General features: G+C 36.3%; 2 protein-coding genes across 2 annotated transcripts; both read right to left on the bottom strand.

The window, feature by feature from the left end:
• Positions 1-1,831: 1,831 nt before the first annotated feature.
• Positions 1,832-4,173, bottom strand: LOC113233964 (pupal cuticle protein 20-like). Its single transcript, XM_026469201.1, has 4 exons — positions 4,159-4,173; positions 3,544-3,719; positions 2,292-2,537; positions 1,832-1,871 (listed from the first exon to the last, which is right to left on the bottom strand). The coding sequence occupies exons 1-4, from the start codon at positions 4,171-4,173 to the stop codon at positions 1,832-1,834; spliced, it is 477 nt and encodes a 158-aa protein (XP_026324986.1).
• A 5,190-nt stretch (positions 4,174-9,363) lies between these two features.
• LOC113233829 (pupal cuticle protein 20-like) lies at positions 9,364-10,959 on the bottom strand. Its single transcript, XM_026469046.1, has 4 exons — positions 10,916-10,959; positions 10,482-10,714; positions 10,063-10,308; positions 9,364-9,664 (listed from the first exon to the last, which is right to left on the bottom strand). The coding sequence occupies exons 1-4, from the start codon at positions 10,928-10,930 to the stop codon at positions 9,607-9,609; spliced, it is 552 nt and encodes a 183-aa protein (XP_026324831.1). The 5' UTR covers positions 10,931-10,959; the 3' UTR covers positions 9,364-9,606.
• Between the last annotated feature and the right edge of the window lie 3,932 nt (positions 10,960-14,891).

The raw sequence follows: 14,891 nt of genomic DNA, 5'->3' as shown, positions 1-14,891 counted from the left end.
GAAATGAGTGCCATATTCGTAATGAGCATCCCCAAATACCTCGAAAAGGATACCCATATAGCATATTTTGAAAAATCGTGTCCGCCATCTTGGATTTACAAATAAGTGCTATATTCGTTTTTCATCGACAAAACCGAGCACATCTGTAGGCACCTGATCGACAATGTCTGGTAAATCTGTAGGCACCTTTAACTTAATGATGAGTTAAGCAAGATACAATTTCCCCACTTTTGAGGGAAATGTTATTCCATGGCATCATTATTTGTATATTTGTGTGCGTGCCGACGAGCGTAGTTACAAGTTGCTTACGCCTACATGAATTTGGTTTTTGCCTCACTTGTGACAGTTCGTTTGATATGAAACTATCATTCTATGCGTTATTATTCTAAGCTTATACGTATCGAATTGTTAGGTTTTCGCAATTGTTACACATAGAAAATGAAACTATTTTTTTTTCGTGTTTAAATCACGTACATTTGTTTTATCAAACTAACCAACGTTTCGGGCCATTATAGATCCCGCGGTCCCGGCCGACTCATTCAGTTCGAAAAAATTGTTTCATTTCCTACGTACTTATCTATACGACCTAGGTAAAACTGTCCAGGTTCCAATGAACGTGTTCAGTGTTATTAATCAAAAGTTGAAATCTTTTTTAACATTTACATTATATCGAATGCTCAACCACAGTAAATTTAACTTTGCTCGCCATTCGCGTATATCTTTTTAACCGACTTAAAAAAGGGGGTTCTCAATTCGACTGTTTTTTTGTGTATTTGTGTATGTTACGCGATTACTCCCGTATTTGTGAACCGATTTTGATGATTCTTTATTTGTTGGAATGAAGGTAACTCTGTATTGGTCCCATTTAAATTTTTCAAGAAAATATTCCACCTCTGCGTAACTGCCTCTGTGGTCGAATGGTTACCATGCCGGACTGCCACGCAGAGGTCCCAGGTTCGATTCGCGGGCCGGGAGAAATATTTGTATCGCCTACGTTTAAATAGCTCGTGAGTTTGGATGTAATTTCTCGTTGCCTATGTGTGTGTCCATGGCACCCGCCACACAGGTTTTTTCTAGTGCGGGGCTATGTTGAGTGTGTGCGTTATTATTATTGTTATACCGCTAAGGGTGGTGAACTATGATGCAGAGTCAACTAGGGGTTGAATCCGGTTTCGCGCACTTTCCGGTAACCGATCGTAAACTTTTTACTTTCAGTTTGTATGTATACATATAGGCAAAGTTTAATTTTTTTTAATAAATATTATAGTTATTGATTTAGTTGTATTGGCTTTGTGGTGTCCTGCAGTGTAAGCGCCATCACGGCCACCAGGAATACAAAGCAAGAATTAACGAATCGATTTCTGCTCCATTTGATTTTCGCATTCGGCTGAACGAAACTACATATCAATTAATTTGATATAGTCATCATTGTTAGGTCAGTTTTCAATATGGAAATGTGTTTTAGTACAAATTATATATGTTGGTTGGACATGGGCTTAAATATTTATGTTATTCCGGTATTTAAATGAAGCAATATAAGTAAGTAATTGAATTATAATTTACTATACTCAAATCAAAAGCAAATTAGGCTTCTTACCAAATACTCGTTGTCGTTAAGAGTAAGGCGTATTTTAATCAGTTGTGATTTAAAAAGAATAAAAGATTTAAATTAATAAATAATTGTTTACTTAAAGCTTTTTACGAATAAATTAAACAAAAATTGTTAAAATAAAAAAGTGCAAAATAAATATCGTAAAGATAAAAAGTTTTGCGTTTCATCGCTATCATAGTCCATCAGAGTAGCCCAGGTCCGTTGTCTAACTTTTTTGACTCAGTAGCGATAGCCGCCCGGATTGTAGGCGCCGTCACCGCTAAAAAAAATAAAAATGTTTATTAATGTGACACGGAATACTTGCTCACTGTGAAGAACTGCCAAGAAACGCTGGTATCCTGGAAATATGGCCACAGCTTGTCGCTGTTTTTGAATATTTTAGTATCTAGTTTAATAGTGAAAAAAACCAATTAATTTCGCTTTATTCAAAATAAGAAATTATTGAAGTCGTGGTAGTGGTTTGACTTTTTGGCGAAATTTAATATGAAATTTATCATGTGCTTTTCGGTGAAGGAAAACATCGTGATGAAACCTGCACGTCGAAGAAGGTTCACAAGGACTATGGCCTAAACCCTCGCCTGAGAGGAGACCCGTGCCCAGCAGTGGGACATACAAATGGGTTGATAATGGTGACGATGATTATTCAACTATAAAGATGTTTAATTTTTGACATACTTACGCTGAAGGGTTTTGCCTGTTAAATTGAAGGGATCTTAAGATAGCCTCAGGAATCGGAGGAGGTGTGGGAATATGGGAGCCCGTCGGGTGAAAACCGTTTTCATCAGCGGTGTAGGTGAGGGAAACCTGTTGACCGTCAGGCGTGCGGAAGGAGTATCCACCTTCAGCTGTTACTGCAAGACCTTCGGGACCGGCGGCACGAGGAGAACCGCTCTCGTGGACTGAGATCCCATTGCCCGTTTCATAGCTACAACAACAATATCGAAGGTATATTAACGTGGGTACCTAGTGGCGTGCTAACTCACGCGGTGCTTTTGGAACTAATATAAAAACACGCCCCAATGTCAGATCACAAATACGTAAAAGTATTTTTTGAAATTAATATGTCTAACTTAGTAGCAGTAGAGCTCCCTGTGAAAGCGTTAGTCCAGGGAAGTTCAGCCACCTTACCTATTTTTGTCGCCATGCAGTCTGTGACCATTACTGCGTTTCGGTTTTGAAGGGTAAGAGCGTTTGGCCACTAAAACCGATTCGTATGAGTTCCGAATCCGAGAAATGACGGTCCGAAATGTCACAGGTGTCCGAAGTGTCATTTTATCTTAAGGTGTACAAGCGATATTCGTATTTTCTCGGATTGGAATCGGACTTAGGGTCGTATTCTAGAACGCTATTCAATGCTCAGGTCATGATTGCACTGGCAACACAAGCACTGGAAATACGACTCTAATGGCAGGGACTTGAGTATGTTTTCGAGTGCTTTAAACCATACTCAAATCCGGACTTGAGCGTTTAGTAGAGTTCTAGAATATGACCCTTAGTGCACAAGCGACATTCGAAGTGGGTCCGAGTTTTCTAGATTTGAACGAATACAAGCCGGATGTAGTGCGCCAGCGTGCTAATGGTGCTGATGAAATTACAGGCACCTGGGACTTGTCTACTTATGTTCCAGGGCAAGTACTACCGTTCTAAAGGGCACGGTAGTAGTTTGCTTTAACTCTCTGAGCGGCACTATAACTGTTATGGACAAGCTTGTCGCTTATTTTCCATCAGGTGAGATGGAGGTCGTATGCACATTTACATTTAAATTAAATAAAAAACCATCTGGCGCACGATTTGTTCCTCCCGTCATTTGATATCATAAAAAACTCAAAAGATCCTATTTTTTAGTTATCAACCACGATTGTTGTTAATGTTGTTTTGTTGGTAGATAGTGTTTGGTAAAAACACTGACATACTCTGGTAATTTATGATACCTGTATCTGTAATTCCCATCGCCGTTGTTAACATTTTCGTATCTCAGGATAGGTATGTGCGCCCCACCACTGTATCCGCCGCTATTGTAAGCGCCACTGTTGTAACCACCATTGTATCCTGCGTTGAAGTTTCCGCTGGCGGATACCATAGCGAGTAAAGCTAGGGCTGATACGATCTGATAAACAACATGATTAAATTATTAAAAATGTTACATATAATAAGAAAAGAAGGCGGCATGACAGAATGAATTGTCACCAAAGTATTAGAGGGTGAATCAGAGGGTGGTCCTGGCGGTAATAAGCAACCACAATTAAAATATATCGACATTTCGCTTAAGAAAGAGTATAAACATCAAACCACATAGATTACAAGACGCATGAAAACTATCTAATTTTTAAAAGTTTTAGTTAATTTATTTTTATTTTTGTGACTATTTACGTAAAAAAAACATTTTTGGCGAATAACAAAATTTTGAGTAGAAGAGCTTGAAAATTGAACCCGAATACATAAACAAAACTTTTATAATAAAATTGAGACTTTTACGCCCCTTCATCCCCATACTTAGTATCGATATATTTTGTTATCAAAACAGATACATATAGTGTATTTTCTACCTTTAAGGACACCATATTGAAATTGTATTAAAAAAATTTAAGAACTGATTAACAAGTGGTTCTGAACAACACTGATCACAGAATGATCTGCACTAGTTTCGGGATCTTTTTATATTGAATCTATGCCATTGTTGCCTTGAACACGTCAAATATTGTAGGTACAGATGAAAGAACATTCCACTTAAGTCGGCTTAATAATGCGCGTGGAACACCCAAAAGTTCGTAGGTCAGGTACTACGCCCTATATTCGCATCTTACAGCAAGGTCATCGAAAGGTTTTTAGACTGTAAAAGTGAAATTACACCAGTACATCAGAATCATACAACAATGACAAGTGGCGAACCTCACTCGGAGACACTAAAGTTACTGTTACGAGGATAGTAATTTTTACTAGTTGGTTGATGTCTTTGTTTTTTTTTATGATACTATGTGACGGGACGAAGAAGTTGTGTGTCGGTTGGTAAGCGACACGCTTGTCCATAACAGTTGCAGTGTCACGAGCTTTTAATCACAAAGATCTGAAGGGTACTGCCACTGTGCCCGTCACCCTGAGATATTAGTTGACAAGTCCCATGTGAATGTAATTTTACCATATATATTTGCCGTTGTAATCTATAAAAAAGTCTACTTATTTTCATACATTTTCCACTAGCTTTCGCTCTCAGTTGTTCAGGCAGTTCTGCAGTTTTCGGGGCGTAGATGTGTCATTAGGCCGATGTACGCACATTACTACTTCTGGTCCCCGATTGCCTCTCCAGTATCATGTGGCTACACATTTTTATTTTAGTTCCTCGAATGCCTGCGGAATAGAACTCCCTGAGTAAAGTCAAGTCAAAGTCAAATAATCATTCATTCATAGGTAAAATTTTTAAGCTACTGCTCGTTCACTGCTCGCTGACCTGAGAAGAACGAACAAGAAACTCTAGGGATTGCCTTTTCAATGGAATACACTTTGAATCATAACTGTGTGGAATCTAGCCTCATGTTGTTCCATACATACGTTATCTAACACATAGTCTTCAATTTTTAACCGACTTCAAAAAAGGAGGAGGTTCTCAATTAGACTCTATGTTCTTTTTTATGTATGTTACGCGATAACTCCGGTATTTGTGAACCGATTTTCATGATTATTTTTTGTTGGAAAGGGGGTAGTTCCATAGTGGTCCCATTACATTTTGAAGAAAATCATCCACCACTAAGGGTGACCGTTCACGCATGAAGATTCATTTTTATAAATAGCGCCTAAACTTTAATTTAGGAGCAATTATTTTAATGGTTGATTTTGCTATTGCTCCAATTTAAGGCGTTTTTCTCTCAATATACTTTGAGTAGTAAGAATCGATTTTTATTATATCTAGTGTCAAGTCCTGTATAGTGGCGAACTAGGGGATATTTCAATAAAACTTAGCAAATAGCAAACTAAAACTTAGCAAATTCTACGTACTTTTGGGGTCGGTTTTATTAGTACTCTGTACTGAGATTATGTAATATGACTTTTCAATTAAAATACTTTTAATGTAAGTTTTAAACTTAGGAAATGAAAATCTTAATATATTCAGTTCCTCATGAAAGAATCATTTGCCTTAGTTAATCGAAATCGTGGTACCTGCTGGTAAGGATTTAGGTCTCAGTTTCACACGTCATGAAAAAGAACAGGCATGTATTGTGTGTAACAAATTTTGCTTTAGATTCAACGGAATATATAAATATATAGGTAAAGTTATATATTAAGTTCGTATCATCCGATAGCCCATACAGCTATAGGATAATACGAACTACTTCCTAAAGTACTGTAAATATGAGTGTAGTTTCATATCGAAGTCCAAGTATTTTCATTTTATAATATCAAGTGACGGGACGAACAAGATCGTGCGTCTGGTGGTAAGCTACACGCCTCTCCATAACAGTTGCAGTGCCACTTAGAACTTTAAATCGCAAAGATCTAAGGGGCGCCTCCACTGTGCCCGTCACCCTGAGACATTGACAAGTCCTATGTGCCAGTAATTTCACCAGCACCCTTACCCTTCAAAACCGGAATACAGTAATGCTGACATTACTGCTTGGCGGCAGAAATAGGTAAGGTCTTTCACAAGGCGCTCTACTGCTACTAAGCTCTACTACTAATTGTTACTTTTGTGTAGACATTCTATAAAATTTTTATATTATTCTACGTGAAAGTGAAACTATCAGGTTACAAAACATAGGTGAAACATAACATACCTAAATCGAAGATTATTGTTATTACACTATTTAACTGAAAAATGAATATAATAATAACAAGGTCATTTACTATAATGAACAATTTGTTACTATTAAAAAAGGCTAGAAATGTGGTCCTGTTGAAAACGTATCAAAATTTCATTTGATTATAGGTTGTCTTATGAATTGCAAGTCACACAAATCGTTTGATTAAATAAATTGAATGCTTAAAAAGTTACCCTTTGATTGCGGTTACAGTATAACGAATATAGTACAACGAATCTTCATGCGTGAACAGCCACCCTTAGACGTGAACGATTTTCTTCAAAATTAAATGGAACAGTAGTCCTATATAACCCCATAGTAATGGAGGTACCCTCTTTCTAACAAAAAAGAATCATCAAAATCGGTTCACAAATACCGGAGTTATCGCGTAACACGCATACAAAAAAAACATACAATAATTAGTAGTAGAACCTCCTCCTTTTTCTTAAAGTCGGTTAAAAAGACACTTTAGCTCGCCGTTGCCCGCTTATTGTGTTTGGTCTCTGTGCCCTGGGTGGCTGGAAGAGTTCTTTTTTAGAGTTTTGTAGAAATATTATTTCTTTTGTTTTTATTTTGTAGAATAAAGTTGTACCTTTCTAGCTTCATCAAAACACAGAATATGGTTTTCTATATACAGTCGCAAATGTAATCGCTCCGTAGAAAGAAAAGTTACCATATTCCCATAGCTATTCAAAGGGATAACAAAGCTATCATTTTGCAGGTTCTGTCGTGGGAAATTAATCCAGCAGTTGTGGTTAAAATACTGACAACATTATCTCTTGGTATGGCTATCTAATACGATAACTTCTCATCTCTGAAAGTATGAGAGTTAACAGTTACATCATAAAAATTAGACAACTTCTTATACAGAAAACGAAACGTATGTAAGAATGTTTCGTTAGATTTTAAGTAATAAAATGAAAACATTCTATTGGATTTGTTTTACTTGATCATGTAATATAATACAGGACATACAGCCACTTAACCTCAGTGAACTTTATTTACTGTGTAATTAAATAAAGTTTATATTAATAAACTTTTACAATAAAAAGTCCAAACAACCGAGCTCGAAAAATACGTGTACGCCGTGTGTTTTCTACCTTTTTTTTCCCTCTAGCTCACTGTTCAAGCTCAGGCGGTAATAACAAAATGGTTATAGGTCTCTTTTATAAATAATAAATTTTCAAAATTTCAATATCAATCAATAATCAATGATTTAAATTTTCACAACTGACAAATCAAATGAGTTGTACATTTTAAATTATTACAATAACTAACAAAACTACAATAGGTTCCAATACATATTGTAACGGGACGAACAAGCTGAGCCGCTGGTGCTACTCAAACCATATGAGGGGCACTGACACTGTACCTGTCGCACTGACACATAAAGTTGACAAATCCGTGTGCACTAGCACTCTTACGGTGGCAAGTACTTCCCAGGACGAACTCTTCCACAAGGAGTTCTATTGCTGCCAACATTCTCGATACATGAGTATTCCATAGCCATATACATATAAGATCATTGACTTTTGACGTATGATCAATATAACGTTGGTCAAAATAACGAAGAACGAAAGAGAACAATTCGATCCAAAGAATTATTACGTCGTACGCACTTGAATCGATTTTCGTATAATCTCAGTACAGAGACAGAGTACTAAAAAAACCGACCTCAATGTTATCCCCTAGTTTGCCACCCTTAGAGGTAGAATATTTTCTTTAGGTTCTGAGTTTTCTTTCCAACGAAAGAAAAAAGAATCATCAAGATCGGTTTACAAATGCCAGAGTTATCGTGTAACATAAATAAAATAAACAAAAAACGTACAGTCAAATAGAGAACCTCCTCCTTTTATTAAGTCGGTTAAAAAAATTAAATCAAATAAACAATAAATCGCAAAAATATGTGCAAATATAAATTATTTGTTCCGTTATTCTTTAGTGTTGAATAAAAATAATTTCACCACGTACATTTCTCGCTCTATATGGTGAGAACAAACGATAGTTATGAAATATGCAAATATTTCTTATTCCTCATCACTGAAATCAAACGCATCCAAGGAAATTATCATAGTAGGTAGCTAAGAACGGTACTTTTATGATTCTACTTTCAAATAGAAATTGAATATTTAAACAATGAACCCAAATTGTTTTAAATACTTCATTCAATGTGTACGATTTTACTGCTTCTTTATAAGAATACTTTATTTGGAGAGTACAAGATTGTTTCCTGGAGCTGTGAAGTTGATAGTCCAAACCTAACATGTTTCACGAATTATGTGGCCCAGTGAAATATTTTTTAAGATACAAAGTGATGGGAAGATCAAGTTGTGCGCTTGGTGGTAAGGGACACGCCTGTCCTTAACAGTTGCAGAGCCGTTCCGAGTTTTGAATCGCAAAGATCTGAAGGGTAATGCCACTGCGCTTATCACTCTGAGACATAAGTTGAAAATTCCAATGTACCTGCAATTTCACCTGCACCCTTCGACTTCAAAACCGAAACGCAGTAATGCTAAAAATTAAAAAAAAAAGAATCCCGTCGTTTGATACTCTTAGTACAGGGAATTCCCTAGTTTGAGACCAAAAAATTGGTGTAATTATCTGGCACTATTACTATTATTATTCGTTATCTGTAAGTACATTTTTTATCTTAATTATGAAATTATATTTTAATTTATATCATAATATTATAATATTATTATGAGATAAATTTTGTAAAATGTTTTCAGGTTTTATTTTATTCAATGAAATAATGAGGATCTTTATCTTGTAAAGAAGGTTTTCCTCCTCTTTTGTTAAAAGCCGCAATTTTGTAACTGTTAAAAATGAATTGATTATAATGACCACAAAAAATTAAGTATAACGAAATGGAAACTTAAAAAAGTGCATATAGTTCGTTGAACATAATTTATTTATAATCGCTTGTTCATTTACACATAGCAGTGGACGTACTTATTATAAACTTAATTCATAAATTAAATTAGTGCATGCTTATTCGTGGTATCACAGTCCATATCGTGAGGTCGTTGTTTTCCAGTTTTGTTGTGTCAGTTTCGTTGTATTCACTCTGTGACATTCGCTAATAAAGCTGTTTTTTATATCCTATATCCATTTTGACATAAAATATCGTTACGCAGTATTCGAAGGTCAATTGCAATTAGGTAGTTTGCTTGCTGTTAAATTTTTGGAAGTTTACTCATGAGATCAGTAGTGGTAACCACCGGTACCGCTGGATCCCGAACCCGGGTTATATGCTCCTTCCCTATAAAAAGATACAAAGTATTGTAAGAAATGAGTATAAATTTGTACAGTATCACACGGGTCATTTCTCAGTAGAAACAACTGCAAGCAATTCGAATCTTCGCGAATAAAAAATATTTATCGAATTCTTAGGTTTCACGATTGCTACATATAGAAAATATTTGTTTTTTCAAACAAACCAACGATTCAGGCCCTTTACAGACACCATGGTCACTGCTGACTGGTGGTTTGTTTGAAAAAACCAATCCGAAAAAAATATTTAGTTTTTTTTTTAGAATTTTATGTGTAAAAGTGTTCGATACAGGGCGAATATTGTTTGAAAATGTATTTTCTCCAAAAACACCACCTAATACTAATAGAGTAGTTACTAAGAACAACTGTACATTTTTTTGCACTTACGAATTGGGGTTTTGGCGGTTAAATTCAATAGACCGCAAGATCTCTGCAGGTATTGGTGGCGGAGTGGGGAGGTGGGCGCCGACTGGATGGAAGCCGTTTTCATCAGCGGTGTAAGTCAGGGAGATACGTTGACCATCGGGAGCGTTGTACGAGAAGCCACCCTCAGCTGTCACTGCAGGGCCTTCGGGACCAGGAGCACGAGGAGAACCGCTCTCGTGTGCGGAGATGCCGTTGCCCGTTTCGAAGCTGAAATTATACGAAAGCTGAATTGAGATGCTGCTTGTGGCTAACGTGGATTTGTTTTCAATGATAGAAAGAATATTCGAAGCTGTATAAATCTTATTTAGTGAAGTAGCGATCTTTTAGCTTTGTCTACTTATCTAGAAAGTAATTTCACCACATTCACACACACATATTACCTGTAACGGTAAGATCCATCTCCGTTGTTAACGTTTTCATATTTTGTAATAGGAATGTTGGCACCGCCGCCGCTGTAAGATCCTACTGAACTACGAAATCCTCCAGACCCTGCTCCACTAAATGCTCCTCCTCCGCTCGTCCCCACTCCGCTACCTCCAGGTCGAGGAGGAAGATATTGAGGTTCCAGTCGTCCACATGAACCAATGGCAACGAGAGCCGATATCAAAGTTAACTGTAACAAAAGCGGGTTATATGCAAATTTTGTGTAACGCGTGGGTCTTAGAAAATAAGATACAATCTTATTTTCAATGGAGCGAATTCGAATTAAAAGATTTCGCGAACGTTTAAGATTTTCTTTGAACACAGCTGTAAGCGCAAAGTATCCGCCAAAAGTTTTATGGACCGCAGAGTTGAGGGTTGAAAATCCACTTACCGATATAGTAAACATTGTTACAATTTTTGATTGTCCTGTCAGTGGGATATTCAAATGTTTTCTGAATAAAATTGGATGACGTTCGCGTTTTATATTGCTCCGATTTGCCCTTTCTAGGTTGCTTCACCTTGTGCGTGCTCTACGGATATCGGAGGATCGGCCACTGCACCCGACGACGCCTCGAGCATAGAACAAGAAGCAACTTAAGCATTGCCTTACTTAGAAACTAATGCTTCTAAGAATTCAAGAAATTTAGTAATTTAATTGTAACCAAATGGGTCACCGAGTTTAAAGGTTAACTAAGCAGGGAAATGAAAAACTTGAAAAAGAGTTAATGATAGATTATTTATGCAAATTACTTAAATATTACATACTGTTTTTCTGTTAGCAAATTCAACACATGTAAGCAGAGCTTACACACCCACTCACAAACACACACATACGCAATTCATACATGCTCACACATTTACACATACGAAACACACACACACACATACACACACACACGCACACGCACGCCCACACACGCACACGCACACGCACGCACACACACACACACACACGCACACACACACAGACACACACACACACACACACACACACACACACATGTGCATACTGTACTTGCAAGTAAAATTTGTTAGGTATGTTATACTTATTTATTGTAATTTTGTTGATTTAATGTATTACTAAATTGTTTTCCGTAACTTTGGCATAATTTATCAGAAATTTTATGTAACTTTAAATGAATTGTTTAAATGACAAACTTTGTAAATGGCTAAGTAAGTTTGTGATTTAAGAATATAAATAGAAAAAAAATCCAAAGTTTGTAAATAAATAAAATGTATTGTGTGTATACAGTTCGCATTACTACGAACCTTAGTGGTTTAAAATGCGAATAGAAACATTGCTGGGTAGGTTTTAAATGATAAATACATAAAAAAAAATACAGGGTTAGTATTCCCGGAAATGCTTCAAGGCGCTTATAAGGTCATTCATAAGAGTACCGAAACATGGTTAAGTTCCCTTAGGTCTTTGTGCAGTGAAATCGCATACAATGCATTGCAAATCGTACAGCCGATTTACGTATGGACAAACTGCCACGTGGAAATTTAGGAATTACAACAATTGTGCAGAATTTACGAAATTAGTATTGAATTACGTGAATGATATCGCATTCGACAATATTGAAGATTTCTTATAAAATTTACATTTCATATATTCTATTTTTTTTAATTTAAATAGTTTGACAAACTTATTAAATCTACAATTGTTATATTCTATTATTGACATTATGTTCTATTAGTATTAGGTTGTGATTAATCGGATCGCATGATTATAGTGTATTGCGAATTATTGAATGAAAATTACGTAAAAATTATGAAAGCTTTATATGCCACAAGGCGGTTTTAGTAGCAGCAGAGTTTCTTGTGAAAGAGTTAGTCCAGGGAAGTCCGTCATGTTACCTATTTCGGCCACCAAGCTGCAATGTAAGCACTACTGCGTCGTAGTTTTGAAGGGTAAGGAAGGCGACATTACAGGCACATGGGACTTGTCAACTTATGTCTAAGGGTGATGGACGCAGTGGCAGTGTGAGATCTGTGGTCTTTGTGATTTAAAGCTCTGAGTGTCCCTTACCACCAGGGGCACGACTTGTTCGCCTCGTCACTGGTTATCAAAAAAAGGCGGATCACAGTGTTTCAAAATTCATTATTGTTACGCCCTTGTAACCCGTGTATTACAAAGAAATAAATGTTTGGATTTGATTTGACAAACATATAAGTAACCTTACCAGGAGTCGTAAGATACAGAATTTTCCTGGTTCAGGCTCCTGTCTCTCACAAAGATTAATACGTAAGCAGAGAACAAAAAGTAAAGAGAACGGACACTCTCCGGCCCTCTCTAGCTTTATATGTATACTGCACCACGCCCCGCACATAGCCGGTCACATTGACTGAACGACAACAAGCCTGCCGGCGAGCCGTTTTCTCGCGAAGACGGCTTTGATATTTGAATATAGTTTTCATTTCGAAACTTGTACGTTAATATAAAACATCATTTTACGTTACTATTTATGATGATCGTGAATTGTGCTGTGTACGGTTGTTTATCATCATTTTCCGAAAGATGAAACGAAATAAGTAAAAAAACTTGTCTGAGACTCATTCAGTTATTGTTTTCTTCATTTATTTACTGCAGAGTAATATATGTATGTATAAAAATACTTATTTATTATATATTATAATGAGGAGTCATGACTTCGTGAGCTAGTAGACAAGGGTTCTCGAATTTTCAATTCATATGGCCGATAAATATTACGTAAGTAGCGAATATACCTAATTAATGATGATCAACTTGGATACACAATTTCAAATACCTTTTTTTATGTTATTTAAAAGTACATGTCCAAAATATAACAACTAGATAATAACTAAAACAAAATATAATAACTAGTTAGTGAATTAATGAAAAATATGACATTATATCGATATAAATACATAATAAACATGTGTAATTATTAGGATTCTGGATTCTATTAACAGAATCATAGATAATAGATTCGCGTTAGAATTTTCCCTATGCTGCCGCTCTGATCACGTAACGTAATAGTGCAAGAAAGTGATGGGTAACCCTGCCACTTCACGCACACATTTGCGCGTGTGCAGATAGCGCCTTGCTGTATGTAGTAGTAGTAGGTAAATAATTATCGACTGTTGTATGGAGCGTCCGGGGTGTGACGTAAGCTCTATTCCACTACATTTAATAATCTATTCTAGGAGAAATATTATTAGGTATATACAGAAATTATTATTATTATAGGCCTCATATTAATAAAGTGATGTATGATGTGCTAGACAATCACACTAATTACCTGGTCCCTGAGTTTTTACATGAATTAATGTTTTAAATTTCCTTATTATTTGTTACCTTTTTAAGCTGATGGCTCTATAGCCAATGCTCTATAAATAAAAAGAATAAAAAAGTTGTATTAGCACATTGTCCAATGTAAAGGGAAACGTCTTGTGAAACCAGTATTAATGGTAATTAAATTCTTTGTTGATCTTTCGTAGGTCCTAATTGAATTTCTATCAGGTGACAATTCGAGCGCTTGCCGGTTTTGCACTCCATTAAAAATATACCGAGTACTTAAAATTTTAAAATTGTATACAGGTAATTCTTTCCCGTTATGTAAGTGTGCAGTGCAATAACGCACACACACTCAACATACAATTTGTTACGTGTATAGGAAACACAATATAAGTAGTTATGAGTACTTGCTGTTGGTACGGTACGAAAACATGTTAATAAGACCATACTTATTTGATAACATTTTGACAATAGTAGCTCCACTGGATAGCAAGTTTGTATATAAGTGTTATGCTAAAAATAGTCCAAGTAAATCTTATGAAAAAACCATCGCACTGAATGGAATACACTAAAAGAAATGTCACTTTGCGAAGTGAAAGCTTATTTGCATTTGAACCGCATGTGAGATTTCGCGATTGGGTATTTGCGGTGGCAGGAGGATATCCGATAATGCTCCATGGCCGATATTTGACATTGCCGAAACGCGACACGTTTTGCGCAGGTTGTTCTACGTTTCTAAATACCGAATCTTGTTAACAATTTTTTCAATTTTAAATAGAGTGACATGCAGTATTACATTTTAGAGGACAAAGTTAAACTTGAAACGCTTATTCGAATCACGGATGCAATCTTTTAGTTATGCAGTTTTAGTAGCAGTAGAGCTTCATGTGATAGAGTTCGACCAGTGAAGTACTGCCACCTTACCTATTTTTGCCGACAAATGGTAAAATTAAGTCCCATGTGCCTGTAATTGGTGAAATTATAGGCACAAGTGACTTTTCAACTTATGTCTCAGGGTAACGAGCGCAGTGACAGTGCCTCTCAGATCTTTGAGATTTAAAGCTCTGAGTTGGACTGCAATTGTTATAGACAGGCGTGTCGCTCACCA

The sequence above is a fragment of the Hyposmocoma kahamanoa genome, unplaced genomic scaffold (assembly GCF_003589595.1).
Source record: "Hyposmocoma kahamanoa isolate Upper Pololo Valley unplaced genomic scaffold, ASM358959v1 80, whole genome shotgun sequence".
NCBI lineage: Eukaryota > Metazoa > Arthropoda > Insecta > Lepidoptera > Cosmopterigidae > Hyposmocoma > Hyposmocoma kahamanoa.
Note: the sequence above shows the minus strand (reverse complement) of the source record. Positions and strands in the feature narration are given on the sequence as shown.

Coding starts and splice junctions, on each gene's coding strand:
- LOC113233829 (XM_026469046.1), bottom strand. Junction 10,309..10,481: donor GATGGATCTTACCGTTACAG/GTAATATGTGTG, acceptor GTATAATTTCAG/CTTCGAAACGGGCAACGGCA. Junction 9,665..10,062: donor AACCGCCAAAACCCCAATTC/GTAAGTGCAAAA, acceptor ATCTTTTTATAG/GGAAGGAGCATATAACCCGG.
- LOC113233964 (XM_026469201.1), bottom strand. Junction 2,538..3,543: donor GATGGGAATTACAGATACAG/GTATCATAAATT, acceptor TTGTTGTTGTAG/CTATGAAACGGGCAATGGGA. Junction 1,872..2,291: donor AACAGGCAAAACCCTTCAGC/GTAAGTATGTCA, acceptor TATTTTTTTTAG/CGGTGACGGCGCCTACAATC.